The sequence below is a fragment of the Carassius gibelio genome, chromosome A6 (genome assembly GCF_023724105.1).
Source record: "Carassius gibelio isolate Cgi1373 ecotype wild population from Czech Republic chromosome A6, carGib1.2-hapl.c, whole genome shotgun sequence".
Classification (NCBI taxonomy): domain Eukaryota; kingdom Metazoa; phylum Chordata; class Actinopteri; order Cypriniformes; family Cyprinidae; genus Carassius; species Carassius gibelio.
Genome location: NC_068376.1, coordinates 25,616,406 through 25,641,446, shown reverse-complemented (window position 1 = coordinate 25,641,446; position 25,041 = coordinate 25,616,406). Strand labels below are relative to the sequence as shown.

The 25,041-nt window shown below is 36.8% G+C and overlaps 1 protein-coding gene and 1 long non-coding RNA gene across 3 annotated transcripts in view; both read right to left on the bottom strand.

Annotated features, from left to right (window-relative positions):
- Nucleotides 1–25,041, bottom strand: part of LOC128015874 (uncharacterized) — a 327,822-nt gene that overhangs the window by 186,041 nt on the left and 116,740 nt on the right. The gene's annotated exons all lie outside the window — the stretch shown is intronic.
- Nucleotides 1–25,041, bottom strand: part of LOC128015866 (contactin-4-like) — a 131,464-nt gene that overhangs the window by 100,678 nt on the left and 5,745 nt on the right. For both annotated transcript variants that reach the window (XM_052600082.1, XM_052600081.1), the window contains exon 2: nt 5,257–5,392. In XM_052600082.1, the coding sequence (XP_052456042.1) occupies nt 5,257–5,311 (55 nt within the window). In that variant the 5' untranslated portion in view covers nt 5,312–5,392. The remainder of the gene's footprint in view (nt 1–5,256; nt 5,393–25,041) is intronic.

The window sequence follows — 25,041 nt, the reverse complement described above, 5'->3', positions numbered from 1 at the left end:
TATGTATTCAGAGTAATTGAGCAATGGACATTCATAATAATAAAAAACTGCATTGACATGCGATAAAATAATTGTTGGCATTAATCAATTAATGCGTTAATGAGATAATAGCATGTTAACTTGCCCAGCCCTAATACATATATATAGTAAACTGAATCTGACTAACCAATGCTACATACTAGACACTAGAGTATGTTTGTAAAATGTTTATCTTGATACACCACAAGTAAGAGTATCTTAAAAAAAAACAAAAAAACAACAACAACTATAGCACTAATTTGAAGACAGCTACCGTTACATACTGTCACTTCATAACTCTCCATACAGTAACTAAATCAATGAATTACATGAAAGCAAACTAGACTTCTAACCAACCAGTGGGCTTCGGTTTCAGGCCCACTTGAAAAAGCTACAGCACCTCGAATTACTCTCACATCAAATAGACACAGGATTTATTCTTACTCACGCAATTCTGACTGTCTATCTTTGGAGATCAATAAAGCTTATATCATGTGGACTCAGCCCTCTAATCTGGGCAAAGGCAATCAAATCTCTGATGCATAAAACTCCGAAGTGTCACTAAAACAAATTACTGTCATCAGTATAGTTGTTACTCACAGTTTCATCATTCCATGTGAACTCAATTTATCAAAACATGCAATTCACAAATGTTAGAAAATGTTCACAAAAAGGCAACATTTACACTACAGCTAAATGTGGACCAAAATTCTATTTGTCTGTCTGTTGACTATCTAAAAGGATTTTCAAATTTATAAATAAAGGCCTGCCTCTAATAAAAGCCTGCTTCAAATAAAAGCCTGTTACCTTCTGCAGTTCAGTTAAATAAAGGCCCGGCTTTTATTTGAGGAATTACGGTATATGGAATTCATGGATGTTTTTTACAGTGAGCATAGCAGTGAGGTGGTAGCATTTTTAAATGTGGCCCATATCAGACACTGGTCAGAACTGGTGACAGAACAGGTCATGTCCACAACCTCAAAAAAAAAAAATAAAAAAAAAGAATAAAATCCATCAGATTTTAGCAGAAAATTGGATTTCTGTTCTGTACAATGCAATATAATAAGAGTGCCTTTTGCTATGATACTAATGAGGACAACGGATGAGCTACAAATCCTCAACACACATGAAAACTAAGCATGAATTCCACCTGGTATAGAGTCAGGTAGCGCACACACACACCCGAATACACACGCATACCAATCCACATGCACGCAAACCAATTAAGATTCATATTACCAATTCATATTCACAAGCACAGAGGTGTGTGGAATATGTGGTGTGAAATGTGATAACATATGATAACACAGCTCAATGACTACACAATTTCTTGCTAGTAGAAAGACAAACACTCAAAATATATGCATGCTCTATATACGCACACAAAGAAGAAAAAGATCACACAACGTGATTGTTTTTCAATATAGAGAGTCATGTAAGCGAGTCATTTGGTGTTCTATTAGCATTTGAATGCGCCGTGCCAGCGGTGGGTCAGGCAGACAGTGCTTCTTAGAAGATAACACCTCACGGAAGGCAAAAATTGTTTTGTGAAAATGCTGTTTACAGAATCCCCACTGGGCCTCGCCTTTACAAGCCATGAATAACTTGGTCACCAAATGATGGCTTTCTAGGTCCCGCTGTCTGCCTTTTCAACTGTGAGTGGTCTATATAAACCCGACATACAAAATAAAAGCACAAAGACTGTGTCTGAGCTGATTGCTATGTCATAACATTCTAACCCACAAACTAATCAGAAAAGAAGATGTTCTTTAAAATTTTACGTCCACAGTTCAAGCAAGTTCAAGTCTACCGACCCAGACAGCAAGCAGTTTCGGCAGTTTCGGCTTTTCGGCACTATGTTGCTGTCTGGGGATAGCCGGTTGTATACACTTCTGAAAAGACCGACAATAGCAGTAAAGGCTTTACGATAGCCCAGTTAAATAAAAGAATATCTGTCTTATTTTTAATCTAATGTAATGATGAGTTTGAACATTAACATTGAACATGACATTTGATGCAGTTTTCAGTGAAAAACAACTTCAATTTTGATCTTCTCAGATAAATTTTCAGAAGAATTGTGAACTATTTTTTATAGGTTTTGTGGCTGTTGTTGTTGCCGTGAATTTTAGAGCTTGATGGCCTCTGTCCCTTTTTTTATTCTACAGTATAAAAAAATTGTGGACACTTTTAAAAATACAGGTTTCAAAAGGGGGTTTTCCTCAGCGATGCCATAGAAGAACCATTTTTGGTTCCACAAAGAGCATTTCACTGAACAGTTCTTAAAATAATCAAACATTTTTTTCTTAGTGTGAAGAACATTTAAAAAAATACCATTTCTGGAATGAAAAGCTTCTATGGATGTTAAAGGTTCTTCATGGAACTATAAATGCCATTAAAGAAGCTTTATTTTTAGTTCAACTTTGGGAGGCAAAAAAGTTGTACATGTTTTGAACGATTAAAAAAAATGTTGTTTCAAAAACTAATTGTATAAAAAAAATGGTTTGTGGAATTAGTAATAGAATCCTTTTTGTTAGCAAAAATACTGCTTCCTATTAGCAGCTGATGGAAAAGAGCACTTCACTGACTGGAAGAAATTTGTAATCAAAGATGAAAACGGTGGGCAAATTAAACAGCTCAGCTGGTAAGGGAAAATGTCAAGTGATTAGTTTCTACGGCTCAAACCGTGAACCTCCACACACACTTCAACTAAGCCACAGACAGCTAGAAACAAACATCTCAGACCTGTTAAGTTCAACTCACCTGCTCAAATGCTAAACCAAATCATGATTTAACTACATTCACCCACGCTGTCTCCAATTTCCTTTCATTGCATCATTTTCTGTTTTGATTTACCTCCATGGAATGCTACAGTGTCACTTTGTGTCTTTTCAGATGGTGTCTCAGATGGATTTTTCAAATGGCACAGAATAGGGGAATTAAAGTTGTGTTAAAAATACGTCAAACTCTGCCTTTTGCTAAATAATGACAACATTTTCATTTTTGAGTCATATCTTCTGCCAAAATGGGAAATCATGTTGCTTGAAGTATTCTTTGAGTCATGACAGTGTGTTGAAGAAACCTAAATCTAAAATAATGAGCCTGGCCCTGAGTCAATGGGAACAAGAGAAACAGACAGGGAATTAGAATGCAGCGTGTGTTTGGTTGAAGTGTGTGTGATGCTAAGGTAATCACATGCTAACTGGGTGGGTGATCAGGGTGGAGTGACATATGTGTGTGTGTAGCAGACAGCTCGCCCGTGTCACTGTGCACTACTGTGAGAGAACAAAGGCAGATGCCTAGCAGGGGATGGAGATCATTGCGGTCCCCTCTCAGCATTCTGAGCAGTCACCCTGCCAAGCCTCATCTTTTAAGGGGCAAACCTTCCTCGTCTCTGCGATTCGGCAGGTTGCACGACCTTTCCTGTCAGTTCAGTGTTAAAAGGGAACACTACAACAACCAGTGCCACCCACCACTAACTGAAAATACAAAGGAAACACAAAGATCCCTCAGTGCAAGAAAGTCAAGCAACACCAAACACAGTGTCTTTTCTGATCCAAGTATGTGTTGGGAGATAATGTAACTGAACAGATTAAAAGAATACTGTAGTTCACCCGTGAAGAGTCTGTCACTATTTACTCAACCTCATGTCATTCACATTCTTCGTAATTACATGGAATAGAGCGGCCAGTGTGGAAGAAAAGAAGTCTGGTTTGGAACAACATGAAGTGAGTGAATTTGCCTTTGAAAGGGAAATACACAGCACATTTTGACAACATTAAAAATCAAATTTATTCTTCTCCTTTCAGCAGATGAAAAGATGCAACTGCATTTTCAATGTTGTCATATATATTCTACCGATTTGAAAGACACACCTACTTACTCTCCTCACATTTTAGAATAATATGTGAATCAGATCATAACTATCTTATATTTTAGCTTCTTCAAAGTCACTATTCCTTGTGGACATTCTCTCAACCAACTTAATGAGTATCCTCAGATGCTTTTGAAACAGTGCTAAACAAGTTGTTGCTGGCCTGTTTACAATAAAATAAATTAAAATATTAAGGCGATAAAAAAAAAAAAAATTAGGCTTGAATTAGGCTGCCACATTTGCATCACCAAAACTAAAGGTAAAGCAAATGCTGAAATAAACATTATTGATAATTTGTGGAATCTGTGGATTTTTTTCTTTCATTCCTTAAAAATAAACTACAGTAAATGATTAGCAGGCAGTCATCTCACAAAGTACCAGCTGATTAAATACTGCTTAAAAGTGCTAACTTCACACAGACAGTGTTAAGAATGAGAAATGGAACCGCTTCTCCGAGTCAGATTATGATTAATGTAAAAGAGACCTCAGGTAAAAAAGAAAGTATTAATAGAGATACAGTAATTGTGCCTTAATGAAATAAATGAAAGATAAAAGTTTTGAATTCATTGATAGATGGGGGGGGGGGGGGTCATTTTACTTCCCAACGGCCCTAATTTCTTTAAGACACTGTGAGTGGGAAGGATCATTGACTTCAAAATAAATTTTATTGTGTTTAACTAAGCTAAAATCTTTATAAAATACTGATGATGATGATGATGATGATGACGATAATGTGCATAAGCCAATGTAATATGTATATATATTACATAGGCACAGATTAACTTGAACTAAATACACACCAATTAGGTTGTAACTTGTGTTGTGAATATGGCATTTTCATAACAACACGCCACCTGATGAAATATCAGATAGTAAAATAGTGAAGCAAAAATTCCACTTTAAAGCATAAACAATCAACAACACAGCTTAAAATAAATGTAAAAGGTTACTAAGAAACAGAAATTAAGAGTACAAATAATACTACTATATCAGGAGCTCATTATTTCGCTATACAGGCTGACTGGAAACAAGAGCCTCTACATTTCTGCAAAACTTAAAAATATTCCTATACGTACAAACTGCTGCAGTTTCCAGTTTAAACACACACTAGAGGCAGTAAATCTCAGACACCTTTTATTTTCACACCAAGTATGATTTACAGGGCCAGGGCTTCAATTACGAAAGCCTAATTTTTGCACAGCTCCTTGCCGAATGTTATGACAAATGTTATGACGTTTTTGCACAGCTCCTTGCCGAATGACTCCGTCACATCTTTTCAGACAGTCCCCTGGCCTATATACACAGGAATATGGAACCAGACTTCACAAAGAGGAGCACATCAAAAGTTCTTAATAAGATACTTTTACCTGCAAGGGACCCCAGGAATGACTGCAGAACTAGCAGTTTCCATAGCAACTTCATCTTCACTTTGGTACGGTCAACGTCAACTCACATTCAATCACGAAGGTATGGAGGCCTCTCTGTGGTTTCTCGTTCTTCACTCTGCAAGGAACACAAAAATTAGGTGTTTAGTTTGATTCAAAGTTCCTCTACTCTGGTAAAGTTCTAGTGATAGCTGACAGAGTTACAATGCAGAATGCTGACATAATGCTTTAGTATGTTCATTCTGATTCAGTTCTTTTTGGCAAAATTATGTTTAGTACCTACAATGTAAAATTTACCCATCAGGAGTTAATTAGATAGTGGAAAGTGATCTCTACATATGTGAAAATTGATTGTGAAATAAACAGAGCAAGTTATTACATTTTGATGAAAGATTATAAAGAACAAACATTTCTGGTGACACTTTTTTTTACACATTTCATCTTCGAGGGAAAACAATAGGATATGATACATACAGTACAGACAATAATTTAATCAAGCTTAAATCTATACAAATGCCTCACTTCTAGCTAGTACAAAACTCCCATTTTATTAAGTTTATTATAATGAGAATATGATCTTATCTGGCAAAAATATAATTAAGTTATGTGTCATTGTGCGTATTGATTCAGTTCTCTACAATGTAAGTTGTTTCGTTTTTTCGACATCTGTCCCAGGCCAAATAACACTTAGCACAGTTGAATACATTTGTTGAATCTTAACATGGCAAACTTTCATATCTACTGTGTGCTTGGTGAGGGTGAGGGATGTTTGTAGTGAGAATGAGGAGAGGAAGCGTTGTTTTTTGGTTCCGTTTTTACTTCTCAGTTGGAGTCCCATGGGGATCACCATGGAATCGGACCTAGCGCACATTGTGTCTATAGGAAAGGAGTAATTCTTTATGTGTTTTCAAACCTTTGACAGTGCAAAGAACAAAAGTTGCTGGAAAGGGAGTGGAAATCAATGGGGTCTACTTTAACCCAGAGTCCCCAAGCATAAATTGTGTCTTTAAAGTAGTCCTGATTTAGAGAAACCAAATAAAGGGTTTTATGAATGGACAGCCTCATTGTGTTTATTTTGTATTCTAGGCAATCAAGATTTATTATTTCTTTAGGTAAATATAATAAAAACAAGCATAGATGACAATGACATTTTTTTTTAAATGCAATAAATCCATTTAATCAATATAAAAGTAATTTTTCATATTGAATCTGATCCATATAACAGCCTCTGAACTTGGTCAATACAAATCTTATTTACATGCACTGACTGGACTAAAGATACATTCATCAGTCATTGCTTCCAAAATGAATTCAATGGGTAATCATGCTAATGCTGTTAGCTAACACTGACAAGGTAGGGGATGCTGGGGAAGTCGTGGCCTAGTGGTTAGAGAGTTTGACTCCTAACCCTAAGGTTGTGGGTTCGAGTCTCGGGCCGGCAATACCACGACTGAGGTGCCCTTGAGCAAGGGACCGAACCCCCAACTGCTCCTGGGCGCCGAAGCATAAATGGCTGCCACTGCTTCCGGATATGTGTTCACGGTGTGTGTATGTGTGCGCGCGCGTGTGTTCACTGCTGTGTGTGTGCAGTATGGATGGGTTAAATGCAGAGCACGAATTCTGAATATAGGTCACCATACTTGGCTGTATGTCACGTCTAGTCTAAAAAAAGCTATGCAATATCGCGTTCATAATCAAATGTGATCAATCTAATGAATGCAATATAGCATAGCTTGTCAGTGATCTACGGTTCTGTGTATTAAATGCATCTGAATAATTTCCATCTGAAAGCACATTAAATCACAGTATGGGGCTTTACTGATGAGATGCGCATGGCAGTCATATGCATTTTATTGTGCAGGCCTTGTTTGTTAATCACAAAGTACAAAGGAGATGAGGAAAACTAGGATGCCGGGTGTGTTCAACTGTCTAGAGTTTGTGGAATGGTGCGCTGTGATTGGTTGAGCGGTTTGTCACATTTTGGAAAAAAAAAAAAAACATAATACCATAAAACCTAATAACTAATAAAATAAAAATTGACTTTTCAATACCGACCAGGGCTGCATTTCCCGAAATCTTCTTAATGCTACATCGTTTGTAAGTTATACGTTAAGTTGTACCTTTATGTTAATATGTGTTTCCTGAAACTTTGTTAGTTAAGTATACCTTCTGTAAGTGATTAGTTCGAAAGGTTAATCTGGACCACTCTTAGATCTTAACTCTTGGCCGCCACTGTGCAAAAAGCTTCTTCACGTTTCAGTTGATACAATTGTAACAATCGGTGGCGGGAAAAAGTGCAGAACCAAATAAATATTGCAAATTTAAAGTTGCAATAAACCCAGTGTTCAATTAGTGTTCAATTAATTAAAGTGTTTTTATGCAAAGAATAAAACTGTCACTGTTTGTCCTTTATAATATACAAAGGCACATCGGCTGGCAAAACATTAGGCAGCACATAATTAGGAGTCTATTTAAAGGGAATGAATGTGACGGGGAGTTTGGTCAAACAAGGCAGCAAGACAGCAAATTAGTGTAGCCTATGTGCATATGTTTCATAATAGCTCAGAATAGCTACCATGTCAAGAGATATAATTCTACAAAAAAAAAAATTCTGTTACGGGAGCGAATTCAGCAGCTTTTACATCTTCCAACTTTGTTGAGACAAACTCAATGGCACTACCCCCTAAAGCCCAAGCTCTCCATTTTTATACTGTGGGGAGTTTTCTGGAGGTGGTTAGGGATGGATATGGGCCTCGTAAGACCTCGGTGTCAGTGCATTCACTCAGTCATAAACATCCTGCTCCGTCACACAACCGAATATATAGCCTACGTAGGCTATGCCTTTCGCCAGGCATGAAGTGATGGAGGCACATCAAGGCTTCCATGCCATTGTAGGTGTCCCTTGAGTAATTGGCACTGTAGACGGGACACTTATCCCCACCGTCAACCCATCAGCGCTGCACCAGGCCTTCACAATATATATGACCATAATAATATAAATTACCCTTTCAAAAGCAAGCAAAGTCAAACAGCCAGTTAATGTAGCTGGTTAAGGCAGAATACTTTTGGCAGTGAGGTTGCAGGTTCACACAATTGCAAAATTATACATACATACATACTGTACATGCATAAACACACACACACACACACACACAAACAAACAAACAAACATTGTGCGTGTGTGATATCCAAGGTTGCATTTAGTTTGGAATTTGGATTCTTTTATAAATGCAGTGATTTCTAAAGTGCTTCTTTATAATGAACACCACTTTCTCAATACTTTACCTTCTCTATACTGCAGTGAAAGAGCTCCTGTATCGATTCTCAAGCCATAGATATCAACCTATTCAGTAGCACCACCATGGACAGCATCTGCTAACGTCGCACGTAAGAAGGTTTACCACATAAGAAACATCTTCAGGTATAATTCGGAGAACACACCTAGGAAAGGTATACCCATAGTTAAGGTGTATCTTAAGAGTCTTCGTAGCATGCTAAAGAGACACTGTTATCGGGAAACGCAGCACAGATACAATACTGATTTTGGCAGAAAACTTTTTTTTTTAAATGCCGTTTATCGCTTTTTGAGACCAAACTCTCTCTCTATATATACACAGTCATGTGAAAAAGAAAGGGACACCCTATTTGATGGTTTTCTGTTTCAAGACATAATAAAACAAATAATCTGGTCCTTGGCATATCTTAAAGGGGGGGGTGAAATGCTATTTCATGCATACTGAGTTTTTTTACACTGTTAAAGAGTTGGATTCCCATGCTAAACATGGACAAAGTTTCAAAAATTAAGTTGTACGTTTGAAGGAGTATTTCTGTTCCAAAAATACTCCTTCCGGTTTGTCACAAGTTTCGGAAAGTTTTTTTTCGAGTATGGCTCTGTGTGACGTTAGATGGAGCGGAATACCCGTATATGGGTCCTAAGGGCACTTCTGCTGGAAGAGCGCGCGCTCCCGTAGAGCACAGCACTGAGAGCAGAGACATTCACTGATCAGAGCGAGAGCGTCGCGAAATGTCACTAGTGATGGCCGATTCGTGAACGAATCGTTCAATTTAACCGGTTCATCTTAGTGAACCAGTTGAACCAGTTCACCAAATCGAACTGAATCATTTGAAACGGTTCACGTCTCCAATAAGCATAAATCCACAAATTACTTAAGCTGTTAACTTTTTTAACGTGACTGACACTCCCTCTGAGTCAGAATAAACCAATATCCCGGGGTAATCCATTTACTCAAACAGTACATTGAAAGAAATGCTGTGAAGACCGAACTGAAGATGAACACCGAGCCGAGCCAGAACCGAGAATCGTTTCTGTCGGACGCGTCCGAATTGAGAACCGATGAACTGATGATATTGCGCATGCATGTAATTTTGTAAGTATTTTGTTAAACATCGGAAAGTGTGATAAAATAACTATATTTTATTTTGATTTTTTTTATTATTATTTTTTTTTGATTAATGTTTCCAATCTGTATATTGTATATAATGTATGGGCCAAATGGGTTTTCAGGGAAGTTGGACAATAATAAAGACTCTAAAGACTCTTATGTTTAATAGGAATAAGGGATGATTTATGAGATATCTGTACTGTATTTATAGTTAATGATGACATTCACAAATTGAGTTTGTAGTAAACAGAACATGAACACGAGTAGAGCAGCTGATGACACTGAACTGCAGCACGTGCCGGTTAGAGCGATTCTCGTTCTCGAGTCAAGAACCGGTTGCATCGGTTTTCGGATCATCAGTACACTCAACCGAGAATCGTTTCTGTCGGACGCGTCCGAATTGAGAACCGATGAACTGATGATACTGCGCATGCGCGATTCAGCGTGAAGCCAACTGACTCACAGCATGTCTGAACCGAAGGGATTCTTTTGGTGATTGATTCTGATTCTGTACTAGTAATGTTATGAGCGTGGGTATTTCGAGGGCTTGGATGAAGGGCAATCTGGCGAAACGTAAGTTCATTTAATATCAAATACATCGCAATGGATTATGTTTAGTAAGTGGATCATGGTTTCTGCGCTGATGACACCTAATTTATTTACTTTATATCTTCAAGACTTAAATCCTCATATGCACATTATTGCTGTTACTGTATTTAGGTGTGGTTGCAAAACTCAAATGTAAACTTTTCATGATTATGAGGTTTTAACTGACTAAAGTTATGATTACTGACTTTATATATTTGAATGTTTGATAGACGTGACGCCATTACGTCATCGCCAATGACGTCATTACGTCGAGCGTGAAAGAACCGATGAACCGGTTTTTTCAACCGGTTTATTTAATCGAACCGTCCGAAAGAACCGGTTCGCGGAAAAGAATCGAACTTCCCATCACTAAATGTCACAAAAGGAGTGTGTTTTTGGTTGTCAGGGCAAGACAATCCTGCACAGATTACCAAAAGAAAAACAGCATTAAGGGACCAGTGGACCAGAGCATCAACGGAGTTGTGCAAGTGTTTGTGTTTGTTCCCCTGCATTTCAAAGATGCTTGTTTTACAAACAAGGCCCAGTTTGACGCCGGATTTGCACATCATTCATTTCTTAAGGATAATGCAGTCCGAACGAAAAAGGGTCACGATCGTGCGTTGGAACCGCATGCGGTGAGTAAAACTGCTTCAAATATCTCTGTGTTATTAACTTAGCTATCGGTGCGTAAGCACATCAAGTAAACAACATGTAATGTTGTCATCAAACTGCACTTTCCACATGTACAGCTTAAAAAAAAAAAAAAAAAAAAGACGACAAAGTGGAACTTAGTCATTTTCCAAAACCGTTAAGCAAATATATACAGTTTCAGTATATACCACATACAGACGTCGTTGCTGATGCTGCTCTTGTTAAATTTCAGCCTCTGGATCTGATTCTGGATCATAAATATATGCTGAATCTGACTGTTAGCCATGGTTTGTTTTGGTTGGTTTTGTCCTCACGGTAATGTCACAGCTTCCAAACGCTCTCAGCGCAAAAGCCTACTGGCGCTCGTGATTCTTTAGCTCCGCCCACACGTCGCGTCTCCAGTTCCGGGAAAAATCTACCTATCTAAAGACTATCTTTCTCTTATGAATATAATAAAACTAAAGACTTTTTGGAGTTATGAAGGATGCAGTACTACTCTATAGGTACTCAAGATTAACAGGATATTGAGTGAAATTGAGCATTTCACCCCCCCTTTAAAATTCAGAAAATTAAACCTCAGAAGAAAACATGACATATCACATTGTGTCACTATTTATTTAACAAAAGCTAGGCCAAAACTGAAAAGCCATGGGTCACGACCTGAGGACACCCTTACAGTTAACATAAATAATAAGAGGCTAATGAAAACCGTCAGGCACTGCTAATCAAGTACCTTTAGTTACCTGATCATCATCAAGTGAAAGCACCTCCATAAAAGAAGACAACCCAAGAACTACACCTCAGACTCTACAGGCCTCAGTTCACAAGTTAAATGATAAAGTTTGCTATGGGAAATTTAGAAAAAGACCAGACAAGTATGGCATGTTTGGAAGATGTTTAGAAGAAAGCCTCTACTGCTCTAAAAAGAACATGGAAAGATAGCTTATGTTTGCAAATTTGCTTTTGAACAAACCTTAAGACTTCCAGAACAACATGACCAAAACCAAAGTAGAGATGTTTGGCCATAATGCACAGTGACACATTTGGTGAAAACCTAAAGAGCATATCAGCACAAACACTTCATAGCAAAAGTCAATCTTGCTTTGTTTGTAGCCAGAGGACCTGGGCACCTCACAGTCATTGAGTAGACCTTAAACTCCTCTGTATACTAAAGTATTCTAAAGTCAAATTGAGGCCATCCCTCCGAGAGCTGATGCTTGGCAAATATTGGGGCATGCAACAGGACAATGATCCCAAGCACACCAGCAAATCTACAACAGAATGGCTGAAAAGAAAAGAATCGAGGTGTTGCTGCAGTCCAGTCAAAGTCCAGACCTCACCTAACTGAAATGCTGTGGTGAGAGCTGTGCATAAACAAATACCCACAAACCTCAATTAACTGGAGCAATGTTATAAGTAAGAGTTGGCCAAAATTCCTTCAGAATGATGTAGAGAGGCTGATAAAGTCATGTCGAAAATTACTTCAGGTTACTGCTGCTGAAAGAACATAAATACATACATATAGAGGTCAGCCGATACTGTATTTTGCTGATATCAATAGCTAGATAAATTAATTAACCTAAAATAAAATATCTTCAAAAAGGGCATATAATTGAAATTACATACATATGGATATTGCTGACTCTCACACGTCATTTGCTTCCATTTTGCAAACACTTAATGATTATCTAATGACAATAACTAAATATGGCAGTCACACACATGGACAAAAAGCTCAGGGCCACATCTAATCTAAAACAATCACAGTTATCTCACACAGCAGACTCATTGCGTTTAATTCAAGTGGTGGTCCAAAACAGTTTAATTAATCAACGCATGGGCAAAAGTTTACTTCAAGAATGAACAAAGTGGCACTGCTGAGTTTGAAGTTCTGTGTTTAAATAAACAGAACACACAGAAAGAGAAAGCACCACCTAAAGCTATCTATGTGAATCATATAGACTTAGACCCTAACAATACACAATCATGGATTATTGCAGATAGCCGATAGTTTCAGCTAAATTAATCGGCATAACTGATCTAAACTCTTTTTCCCTTAAAAATAAATGACAAACATAACCACAGTGGAGCTATATCCTATCTATTAGGGGTGTAACGGTATGTGTATTTATACCGGACCATTTCGGTACAGGGCTTTCGGTACGGTGCACGTGTGTACCGAATGACCGAATGCAATATTTTGTGTGCGGAACATAGGTACATTTTTGTGTTTCCAAAAGAACATATTAAGTGGCGGAAATCTCCGCGTTCAGCGCAAATTTTATTTTTATAAACACATTGAAAACAAAAATATATTCCTGAAAAAAATATATTGCTTTTTTTCTATAGCATTAGGCCTCAGATGTCATCTATACATAAAAATAAATATACAAAAAATGGTTATTTTATACTAAAAATCAAGAGTATTGCACAAAGTTCTGGCAGGACATGTGAGTGAAGCTTGACTCTCAGCTGATCCACAACTGACTACAAAACACGATGCCTATCACAGCATTCCTATAAGGTCTATTCAGTATTATTCAGCAGCTTTATGGCATGCTCAAGAGCAAATTACCATCCTCCATACCCAACTCATCACAGTCAGGACTTAGCTTTCTGATATTCCTTGTTGAATCAGACTCTTTTATTTTGAATATGTTTTTACCCTAAAGTGTCCTTAAGAATATGAATGATATCTGCATTTGGTTCTTTTCTGTTTACCCCTAAGGGGGTTATTGCTGCTCTCCCTGCTCATTCATGACAGGCTGCATGGATGGGCAGGGAATTTTTGCCCAGAACAGAACCAAACTGCCATTCCGAACTGTATGCTAAGTGTCAATCATCTTTGACGATAATGGTCCTTACAGAATGAAAATTAAAACAAGGGGGAAAAAACTTTAAGGTGTAGAAAGAAAATAAACACACATTTTAAGCACACAGAATAATGTACTGTAAGTGGAGTTTTCTATTTCTATTTTAATTTTTTTTTTTTTATTATTATTTAATTGCACCGGCATCCATAATTGTAATCATGACTATAAATTTGATTAATTGTGTAGTTTACATTTGATTAATTCAGCAGTGCCCAAACTAAAAAGATGCTAACGTTTCCACTCAAATATCAAGGCATAATTTCTGAAGATCTTTCCAGATCGAAATCTCAAGGTTTGCTGAGATTGAATCCACTTTATTTCTTGAAAAGCAACATCAACAACCCCTTAAGCTAAGGATTTGTTGGATTTGCAGATCATGTCTAATATCTTATCTCTATTCCAATCAGTCCATTCTCCAGGTCACCCTCCACCCCTCCTCCTCAACCCCAGCTCCACCTTAATCTGCTCTCATATACCAGCTCACTTTTCCCTGTTCCTGGGTTAGAGGGATATTGTCTTTCATCTGAAACCAGAACAGCCAAGTACAGCCTCCTCTTCAGATTCAAAATCTGCAGGATCTACAACGATTTGATGTGCGGATATGTTTTTTTTCCTTCTATATCAAGATCTGTCAATAGAAGATCCTCTATCACTACTGTGCCCTTTGGCAATGCCCTTTACTGCAGGTAGAAGACCATTTCTATGTATTGCTTTGGATAAAAGCATCTTTCTAACAAACAAAGGAGTCAAAGTTATATTTACTGTATATTAATACAAATCTTCTAAAGTTGAATAATACTGAAGCACTAATTAAAATGAAGCAGTAATTTACATTTTCATCTGATTTTTAGCAAATAATGGATTAAATGTTGGTCTATTTCTCTCATATGACAGGCTAAAAAATAATTGATAAATATGCCATTAACTAAAAGTAAAAATTTTGGAATAGTACAGATTATATACAAATTTACTAAATATTTACTCCCTATCTCCAGTTACATTGTATAAGGAAAATATTCATGAATGTTTAGCCCAACATCTCCTTTTTTTCTCAATGGAAATTACACAGAAACTATATGAAAGTAAGAAAGGAAGACATAAAATTTCATTTTAATCATGTTTGAACTTTCTCAAACTATGGTTTTTGCTGTGATATATGAAGAAGTACTTAAAGTGTATGGAAAGCAAAGTTACAATGATATAAAATTAGTCATATTTTTTTTTGTTTGTATGTTCACGCTGATGTTAAAATGACATTTTCTGATTTGTGATGTTACTTTTTATGTAATGCTAAAGCACTGCTGGTCACTTTCAGAAATTATAGTGATTCTTTCTTTTAAAATAAAGAATGTGAAACAAATTGGTAATGTAATTTTTAGGGCTGTCAAATGATTAAAATTTTTAATCAAATTAATCAGAATTTTCAGTGGATTAATCATGATTAATCACTATTTGCAACTACACCTGAATCCTAACCATTTTTTTTTTTCTGAAATGCATACCAAAAGATAAATAACAGGACACAGATACATAATTTTCATGTATTGTTTCATCATGTGGTTCTTTTTTTCTGAATTTCAAAAGTTTAACATTTACTTAGATCAAATTTACCTGAGCACTATATCAAACCATGCCATTTAACTACAGATAGTGTAAGAGTTTTAGGTGAACCAGTGGTTAAATATAGCCACATATCTATGAAATTATGCATAGAGAAATTTGAAAGAATGAACTCAGAAACACAAACATGTGCCACAATCACATAAGCAGCACTCTGGGCACTCTTGTTTTTGGGAGGTGTTCATTTGCTCTGCCACAATACTTTAGGATCGATATTTTCACGTTCTGAAGGCTTCAAGTGCCAGTAAAACCAAGTAAAAATGCATATGCTTTTCCAAACAGCTGTAATTTTTGCTGCATTGCATGTAGGCGTTCTGTGCATGCGCAGTGTGAAACACAGGACGCTATAACACAGTGATCCTCAAATCTGGCTCGCGAGATCCACTTTCCTGCGAAGTTTAGCTCTAACCCTAATCAAACACGCATGAGTTTGCTAATCAGTGTCTTTAGGATCATTAGTAAATCACAGGCAGGTGTGTTTAATTGGAGTCTGAGCTAAACTCTGCAAGAAACTGGATCTCGCGAGCCAGATTTGAGGATCACTGCTATAACAGGAAGAAGCTCCAGCGTATCAACTACCAAAGTCGTCTCTGTTTATCGAGCTTGGCATGAATGTATTTGAGAGTAACTGGGGTTAAACCTTAAGCTTCTTCGGTGTTTTTTACTATCTTGAGAATTCAGAGATCGACGAGACTTTCCTGACCTGCATAATTTATCACACTGCGCATGCGTGAAATGCGTTAAAAAAATTTACGTAATTAACGACAAACAACTAATTAACATCGTTAACGCGCTATTTTAAAATATATAATTACAATTTATTTGACACATTTTAAACAATATCGTATTGCATATCGCATTTTTAACAAGGTATCACATATCACATTTTTCTTCTGTATCGCACACCCCAAGTCTGGACATAGTGTAGGTATCAATCCCTCTTCCAGAAGCAATCATTGCACAACTCCAGCACTGAACTGACCCTCATTTGTGAGGCAGTCCAGTGTAAAATGCTAGCACAAAGTATAGGACTTTTCGTTTTTTTTTTTTCAGGACATTTCTTTCGAAAATGAAATGTAACCATCCTAACAAACAACACTTTTAATGGCTCTTTGGCGCTAACATTGTATCTCCAGCAGCTACAGCAAGAGAACAGTAATGACGGACCGCAGCTTCTCACTCAGGGCTGTGTATATGCTAATAGGGCAGAGAGCATCACAAATGGGCGGGACTTTTACCTACTATGTCATCATAGTCTGGAACTGCTTCTGTAGAGAGACTGTTTATGATTTTTTGGAATTATAAAACAATGAGTGAGTGAATTTTTACCATTATAGGCTGGTTGTTTTCACACACTGCGGCAAACAACTGTGTTAAAACACCTTATAAAAGTGTTTTTTGTTGTTGTTTTTTTATGCCACCTTTAAATTGTGATAAATACTAAATCACACCAAAATAGCAAGATGGTAACTTATGCCAGCAACATAAATCTACATTTTCCATAAAAAAGCAATTCAAACAGTTTGCTCAGGGAAAAATTATTCTTGAACATTAGCATGCTGTTTCCAAGTACAGCTTAACCGTGTGATTGATTGGAAGCGCAAATGTGAATGATCTGATGACATGCTTGCACTGAAACCCTCTAAATGAGAGCCATTTCTTTCTTTTTTCAAGGTGTCAAGGGACAAAAACAGCATTTAGATGAGGACCATTGAGCTTGGCCATCACAAGCATGCTGATTCGACCACAAGATTTAATTTGTAGCTGATACCAAGACATGACTGAGAAGGACAACAAATGAGGTGGAGAATCCAGACCGCAGAACAAGCTACACAATTGATCTAGCAACTGATGGGGTTAATGCACTATTTAAAGACATGTGTTGATCAAATCTAGTGCACTCATGCCTCTCAACTTACAATGTGAATTGTTTTATTGTCTCCTTAGGGGAAGTCGTGGCCTAATGGTTAGAGGGTTGGACTCCCAATCGAAGGGTTGTGAGTTCTAGTCTCGGGCCGGACGGAATTGTGGGTGGGGGGAGTGCATGTACAGTTCTCTCTCCACCTTCAATACCATGACTTAGGTGCCCTTGAGCAAGACATCGAACCCCCAACTGCTCCCCGGGCGCCGCAGCATAAATGGCTGCCCACTGCTCCGGGTTGTGTGCTCACAGTGTGTGTGTGCATTTCGGATGGGTTAAATGCAGAGCACAAATTCTGAGTATGGGTCACCATACTTGGCTGAATGTCACTTCACTTTCACTTTCCTGTTTGTTCACAAATTAAATGTTTAATCTTATGTAGTCAAGAACATCTTGCAACTCACTGACATAAAATAAATTCCTGTAACCCGTGACTTTCAAAATACTCAAATGACAATGCGATTGTGAGTTTTGCATTAATTTATACCATTTAATAAATAATGTTAATATTGATTAAGTTACATAAAGACACAATATTCACAGTCTCTTTTTGCGCAGGCAATAAATAATAGCTCCAAACAAAGCCATTTCAAAATCATTGCGAATCTGTAAAAAAACTACCTGAATTAATATGTTTTTTTTTTTTTTTTTTAACGAACTGAGTGAATAATTCAAGGACTCACTCATAAAGACGTTACACTTTGTTCCAGAAGAAAATCCTCACCACAGGCTGTCTGGAACAAAGATAAGCAACTGATGTAAATATAACAAAAAAATATTAAGGATGAATCTACTACTTATATCTACTACTTTCTTGTGCTATTTATAACACTAAAAACATTTCTGTGTGAACTGTAAAATGCATACGTGTGTTTTAAAAAAAACTTGAATATCTTAAATTGAGTAACAAACATCTCATTTTCATTTTAAGAAGTCTTACATTTGGTTACAGAATGACAATACATCTTAATGTAATTATTAAACTCCAAAATGCTTTAATTTTATTACATAAAAATGAACACTGCACATTTCAAATTCAAAATACGGTGCTGATTCTCGTTTAACGGGCTTGTGGTTTCAAAGCAGTTCACAATCAATGAATATCAAGCATTTATATCAAAGGATTGCTTATGATCAACTGTTGATGATACTTCTAATTGTAACTTTTTGTAAGAGTGCATATTTTATCTCCCTCATCATTTTGGAAGTGTAGCCAGCAATAGCAAAGAATAGAAATTTCAAAAGTCCCAGTGTATTTCAGACTGGCTATAATTAACAGACTCACACTGAATAAAGTCGCACATTTTTCCTTGGTTAATATTGGTATTTTGGTTATCTAGCACTAAATTTAATGTAAACTCTTGTAGTTTCTGTCTCAGTTGCTTTAACTGATAACATTATTTTACATATATTATTTAATATTTCATATATTAGACTTTATAAATGCTATTCTTGTAAATATCTCCTTTTATACATTTATTGAGGAAACTATTTATGTTGCAACCCTAAAGTTTTAATGTGCTCCTAAATTATTCAACATACTGTACAGTAGAAGCACATGTGCTCCTTGGAAAGTGTCCTGAAACACTGCCATGCTTTCCTTTAACTTCCAAAACTGGTTTATTCTCTTACATTTACTTCATACAGATATGCATTCACTGATACATGACTAAGGGTGTAATTCATATAGAGCTATTATCTATTGTCTAGTGGCACCATGAAGTTTTATCTGCAAAACTATCTTGCAATCAATGTCCTCTGTGTTGGTGTTCAAAAAATGTCATGGTCAAAAACAGCTAGAAAATAAATTCATGCAGTATTTTTGTTTTCCGTCAAGGTGCCTCAGAGGGGTGTTGTGCATTTCCCTTATTTTTATTTTATTTTTTTAATCTATTTTCAAATTGAGTATATATTACTAAATGACATGCCTCCATCTTTCATGCTTTTTTGGGCTAGAAAATCCCTCTCTCCAAACTAAAGAGGAGCCCAGGGTGCTGAAAGTCAGGCATGCATTGGTGCATCAATGACAAGCACTCAGAAAGATGGGTGAGGGAACACATAAGCATAAAAAAAGAGTCACCACCGCTCCACGGAGCTTCAGGCAATGGCTGATATAAAGAGAGTGGCTTAAAATGTCTTCTTATGGCTTGCAACACAAAGCTGCACAAAAGTCTTTCTGCTGCCTCTCTCTGAAGCTGAGCTCTTTGTGTTGGATGTAACCTTCATGGCTGAGCCACTCTGTCTTTGCCAATCTCGTTACAATGTAGGGAGTGGAACAGGATTCACAGACAGAGGTTCAGTGAGATCTGCTGTTTTTTTCCACCTTCTCTTCACAGTCTCAGTCAGTCTGCTGTCCCTTCCCTAAATACTATACTGTAAAATACTATTTATACTCTCTAAATGTCATCATAAATCAAAACTGACACTATTTGCTTCCTTAATGAAGGTTCCTGGTGTTATCCTGAACTATTCTTCGCTTTATATTATTCCAACACTAAATAAATTGCTCTTAGAAGCGTCTACTATAGCTGAAATTAAAAGTTATGTATAAATCACAAAATAATTAAACGGCTACTTTTGTTTGGCTGTTAAAAGATACAGTTACAGCATCTACTGTACCAGTACGGGCTACAGCCATGCAACAAGGTGCTGAAAGCATTCTTTAGAAATGTTGGCCCATATTGATAGGATAGCATCTTGCAGTTGATGGAGATATGTGGGATGCACATCCAGGGCACGAAGCTCCGATTCCACCACATCCCAAAGATGCTCTATTGGGTTGAGATCTGGTGACTGTGGGGGCCATTTTAGTACAGTGAACTCATTGTCATGTTCAAGAAACCAATTTGAAATGATTAAAGGGATGGACATGGTCAGAAACAATGCTCCGGTAAGCTGTGGCATTTAAACGATGCCCAATTGGCACTAAGGGGCCTAAAGTGTGCCAAGAAAACATCCCCCACACCACCACCACCAGCCTGCACAGTGGTAACAAGGCATGATGGATCCATGTTCTCATTCTGTTTACGCCAAATTCTGACTCTACCATCTGAATGTCTCAACAGAAATCAAGACTCATCAGACCAGGCAACATTTTCCAGTCTTCAACTGTCCAATTTTGGTGAGCTCGTGCAAATTGTAGCATTGTAGCCTCTTTTTCCTATTTGTAGTTTAGATGAGGGGTACCCGGTGGGGTCTTCTGCTGTTGTAGCCCATCCGCCTCAAGGTTGTGCATGTTGTGGCTTCACAAATGCTCTGCTGCATACCTCGGTTGTTACAAGTGGTTATTTCAGTCAAAGTTGCTTATCACACCATTCTTTGTAAACCCTAGAAATGGTTGTGCATGAAAATCCTTGTAATTGAGCAAATTGTGAAATACTCAGACCGGCCCGTCTGGCACCAACAACCATGCCACGCTTAAAATTGCTTAAATCACCTTTCTTTCCCATTCTGACATTCAGTTTGGAGTTCAGGAGATTGTCTTGACCAGGACCATACCCCTAAATGCATTGATGCAACTGCCATGTGATTGGTTGATAAGATAATTGCATTAATGAGAAATTGAACATGTGTTCCTAATAATCCTTTAGGTGAGCGTATTATGCTTTACTAATTCATTATAATTTAGTACATTTAATACAGGTTCATATAAATTACCATTGTTAAACTTCATGGTGCAATATGTTCTTTTATTCAAAAACAAATACAAATAATAGTTTCACTGATCAATAAAAAAGTTACCTTTTCCATCCATTTCAGAGAAAAAATACTTAAAAATTGAGAAACATTGTCATTGTTAAGGTTTCAAAATTATTGAAATATAATCAATCGGGTCTCATCCACGTGCACACTGCACGTAAATATTATTGTAAGTTATAACATGAATAAGAATGGTGCCATGGTGTGTCAGCATGGTCACAGCTGACCTTATATTTACTTTTTTTAATGCACATTGCTGGTTTTATTGTGCATTATTCATTTGTGCATGTTCTTTCAAAGAAAATAAACATCTGTCTTCATAAACCTTTATCAAAATGTAATAACTTGCTCCAATTATGCTTTTCTGTTCTTACAAATCCCTCTAACTTTTCAACGCATCTCCCCCAACCATGTGACTCCATTTTTTTTATCAAATAAATTCCTGACAAATAAAATATATTTTTATTATCTCCCCCCCAACTGAATATATGGAACAATATTCAAAGTTAAAAAGGGGTTTAATTCATTATTGTGTCACATTACAGAGGTAAAATGGGTTGTGAATGACATATCATGAATATAAATTGACAAACTTAAATTTGGCAAGAATAAATTGGCAAGAACACCATAGCTATAAAATAGAATAATGCCAGATTCATTAAAGCAAGAAGAAATACAGCACCAAAGTCATATTTTTGACAGTTATGGAAGATTTATAAAAAGTGGCTGGGAGTGTGAAATTGCAGTCAGTGTGCCTTAAGCTTTACTTCAAAACAAAACAAGATCTCACATTGACAGCTGACAAATGCCCAAGGCTGTGTGTTCTGGTGCACTGGACACTCTTTGCCACAGCAGTATCTTAGGTTGACAACAAAAAATCTAACACTAATACATTGCAAAGTCCATAGAAACCATGCTCGCACCAGAGATCGCCAAAAAAATGGCTAAAAAAGTTTAAGGCAATGAGATCACAGATTGAAACCTTGCCCTTTTAGTGAGGTCAAAAAAATACAGTATGAACATCAATACATGGTTAAATGTTGGCCAAAATCAATTAGGTTTCCTATTAAATCAGATTACTTAAAAAAGTATATGACCTGAAAGCACAAAAACTCTGAATTTAAATGCTAAAAATAATTTGTAGCAACATGTCTAAATAATGATACTTTCATTTACAAGCACCTTGTTATGCTAAAAAAACAACAACATTGGACACATTTCAGATGCTTTCTTCAAATTTAAATGTACCTGTACCAACACCACAGTACTAGATAGGGTCGTTTAAGCATCGATATCGCGATGTACGAATCCACGATAGTCACATCAAAGGATGTGCGATGTAGGGTGTTGTAGTTGATCCGTTATTCATTAACTGTACGGGCCAGCTGCTCCCCGGCCCTTGACGAATGTGATTCGTGGATTAATTGCACAGCTTAACCATCATAGAGTGAAAGTTTATCATTTGCATGTGTTTTTAAGTCCTGTCAGTTTAACAGGGCGCATATAAGAACGAGCAGAGAGAGAGAGAGAGAGAGAGCAAGAAAGAGAGAGAGAGAAAGATAATTACACAACGTGTTCCGTACATGTCTGATTCGCAAATTAATGATTCCTTTGAACCGATTCAATTTAATAAATGGTTTAAACAACTGACCTGTCCAACACTGAACTCACCAGACGTCTGAATTGGTGTATACAAAATCTGTAACACTTTACAATAATGTTCTATTTATTAAACTATTTAACTACATTATTTAACATTTACCATTACTAAACTGCACTTCTACAACATTGTTAATTTCAACATTTAGGCTATAGCCTTCATTGCTGAAATCAAAAGTTGTACAGTATTTGTTAACATAGTTAATGCACTGTAAAGTAACATTTATGACACTTTGTTTGTCAAGAAGAACAGCTCGTTCTGCACATCATACACATCATACATGCGCATGCGCAGTACTTACCATTTTCAGTTTTCAATCTGATTGATGTGTTTACATGTGATTTTTATTTTTTTTGCTGATTGTGCTTCTAGTCCTATTATGATCGGATTAGTAGGGTTCATGTAAATGCAGCTAGTAACACATGCTTTACACGCCTGCTGTAACATTTAGGCAGGAAGTACTTATATTTGTGCTCATTTTGAAAAGGGCACTTGTTATATAAAGGCTACTTGGTCTTGATATGCACACTTGCTTTCTGCATTATAGCGGCCTACATTTTGCAAGTATCACTCCATCATTTTCCCCCTCAGAGACAATGCATTTTTTTAAATGTCATTTTTGCTCAGCTTGTGTAAATTGTGGGTTTTAGAGAACTCCAGCCCTGGATCCCACACTTGACAAAGAAATGCTCAGTAGCCTTTCGTCAGCCTGCCAAATCAAGATCAAACTCTGATTCATTATCACGGTCCAACCATAACTCACATCAAGGCGACTTATCAGATAAGATGAGATGACAGTCCAATCCAACATGGAAATAAAATTCAAAGCTTTTTTTATAGGGACAGAATCACGTCGCTGCTTCTCAAACCTGAGCCACTGGAAGATGATTATGTTGTGAATTGCCTCAGGCCTTCAGGACATATTTTTGAGAGCAAAAAAATATTTATTCTATATATTTATAAAATATATATATTTATATATTTATATATTATATATTATATATTTATAAAAAATATCTCCACGTTTCTCTCACTGGTAAGACATGAGGGCCTGGATCTTGCTTCAGCACAATGATTTGTCAGAAGCGTTTAGTAAATTGGAGTAATCTCTCATACCTGGGAAGTCATGTGAGGACACACAATGACACGGGTATCGTATAACCAGAGAAGACTGAATGTAATTTATAATAGTACTATGCTCCAAAACACATATTTCTGCATTTCTTGAAGGAGAATATCATCAAACTAAGGATACACAATATATTTGGGACATAGCCGTTACTGACGAGTGACCAGTTTTTTGGGGGTGTGTGTGTGGGGGGGGGGTCATAGATTTATATTTATTGGCCAATATTGGCTAGAAAAAAAGAATGAAATAAATCGTAACATTTAATACGGTTACTGCATGTCACAGTAGATATTGATTTTCTAAAGAACCTAAGCAGCAAATATGGTTTGTTCTGAAAGTCTTGGATTTCTGATGTCAGACATCCAAAATATTAACATATGACTGCCTGCTGCTTTACATATATGTCTCAAGCAGATCTCTCTTTATATATAAGTCCTGATCATACAAGCCTGTTAATATATATAAATAAATATATTATATATTGGATCTAGCAGCAAATTTGCAACATTTCACAAAGTCAATTTTCAAATGTCTTAAAGGCACAGCAGCAAAACAAACAGCATGTTTACTTTCAGCACCAGATAAAACAATATTTAAATATTAAAAACAGAGTATAATTTTACATCTTCATCTTTTTGTATGAGTTGTTGTCCTACCAGCCATGGCTTGGTTTCTATTTCTGCTGCACTTTGCTGGAGCCCCGCCTACACTGAAATGTCATTGGTTGAAAAAAACTGCTGCACATAATGTAACAGTATGTTTAACATCATATATGTTCCCAGTGGCTTTGAATGTGCTGCATCACACAGCATTTTCTCTTTCTGTGTGTATGCAGACAAATTACATTGTGCCTGGTTAAGACCTGGTGTAATGGTCAGAGAGAGGGTGGAAAATTGTAATGAAAAATAAAATTAGTATAGTGTTTTTGAGCACTGGACATTTTTTCCTTTTTTTATTACCTATTTAGAGGACCTAAGGGAAAAATGTGTAACCAAAATGCCCAACATTGCTCCTTTAGTGTTATAAAAATCTGTTATAACTTTAATTATTCTTAAACCATGCACCAGCACAACCACCAGTTTTCTTTCTTTTAAGGCAGATTACATCATAATTTCTCTCAGAGGCACACATACTTTTGAGTTAATCGATTTATCATCTAACCAAACTTTAATCTCACACAGTAGGCTTTATTCCTCATGGACAGAAGCCTCTTGTTTGTTTTT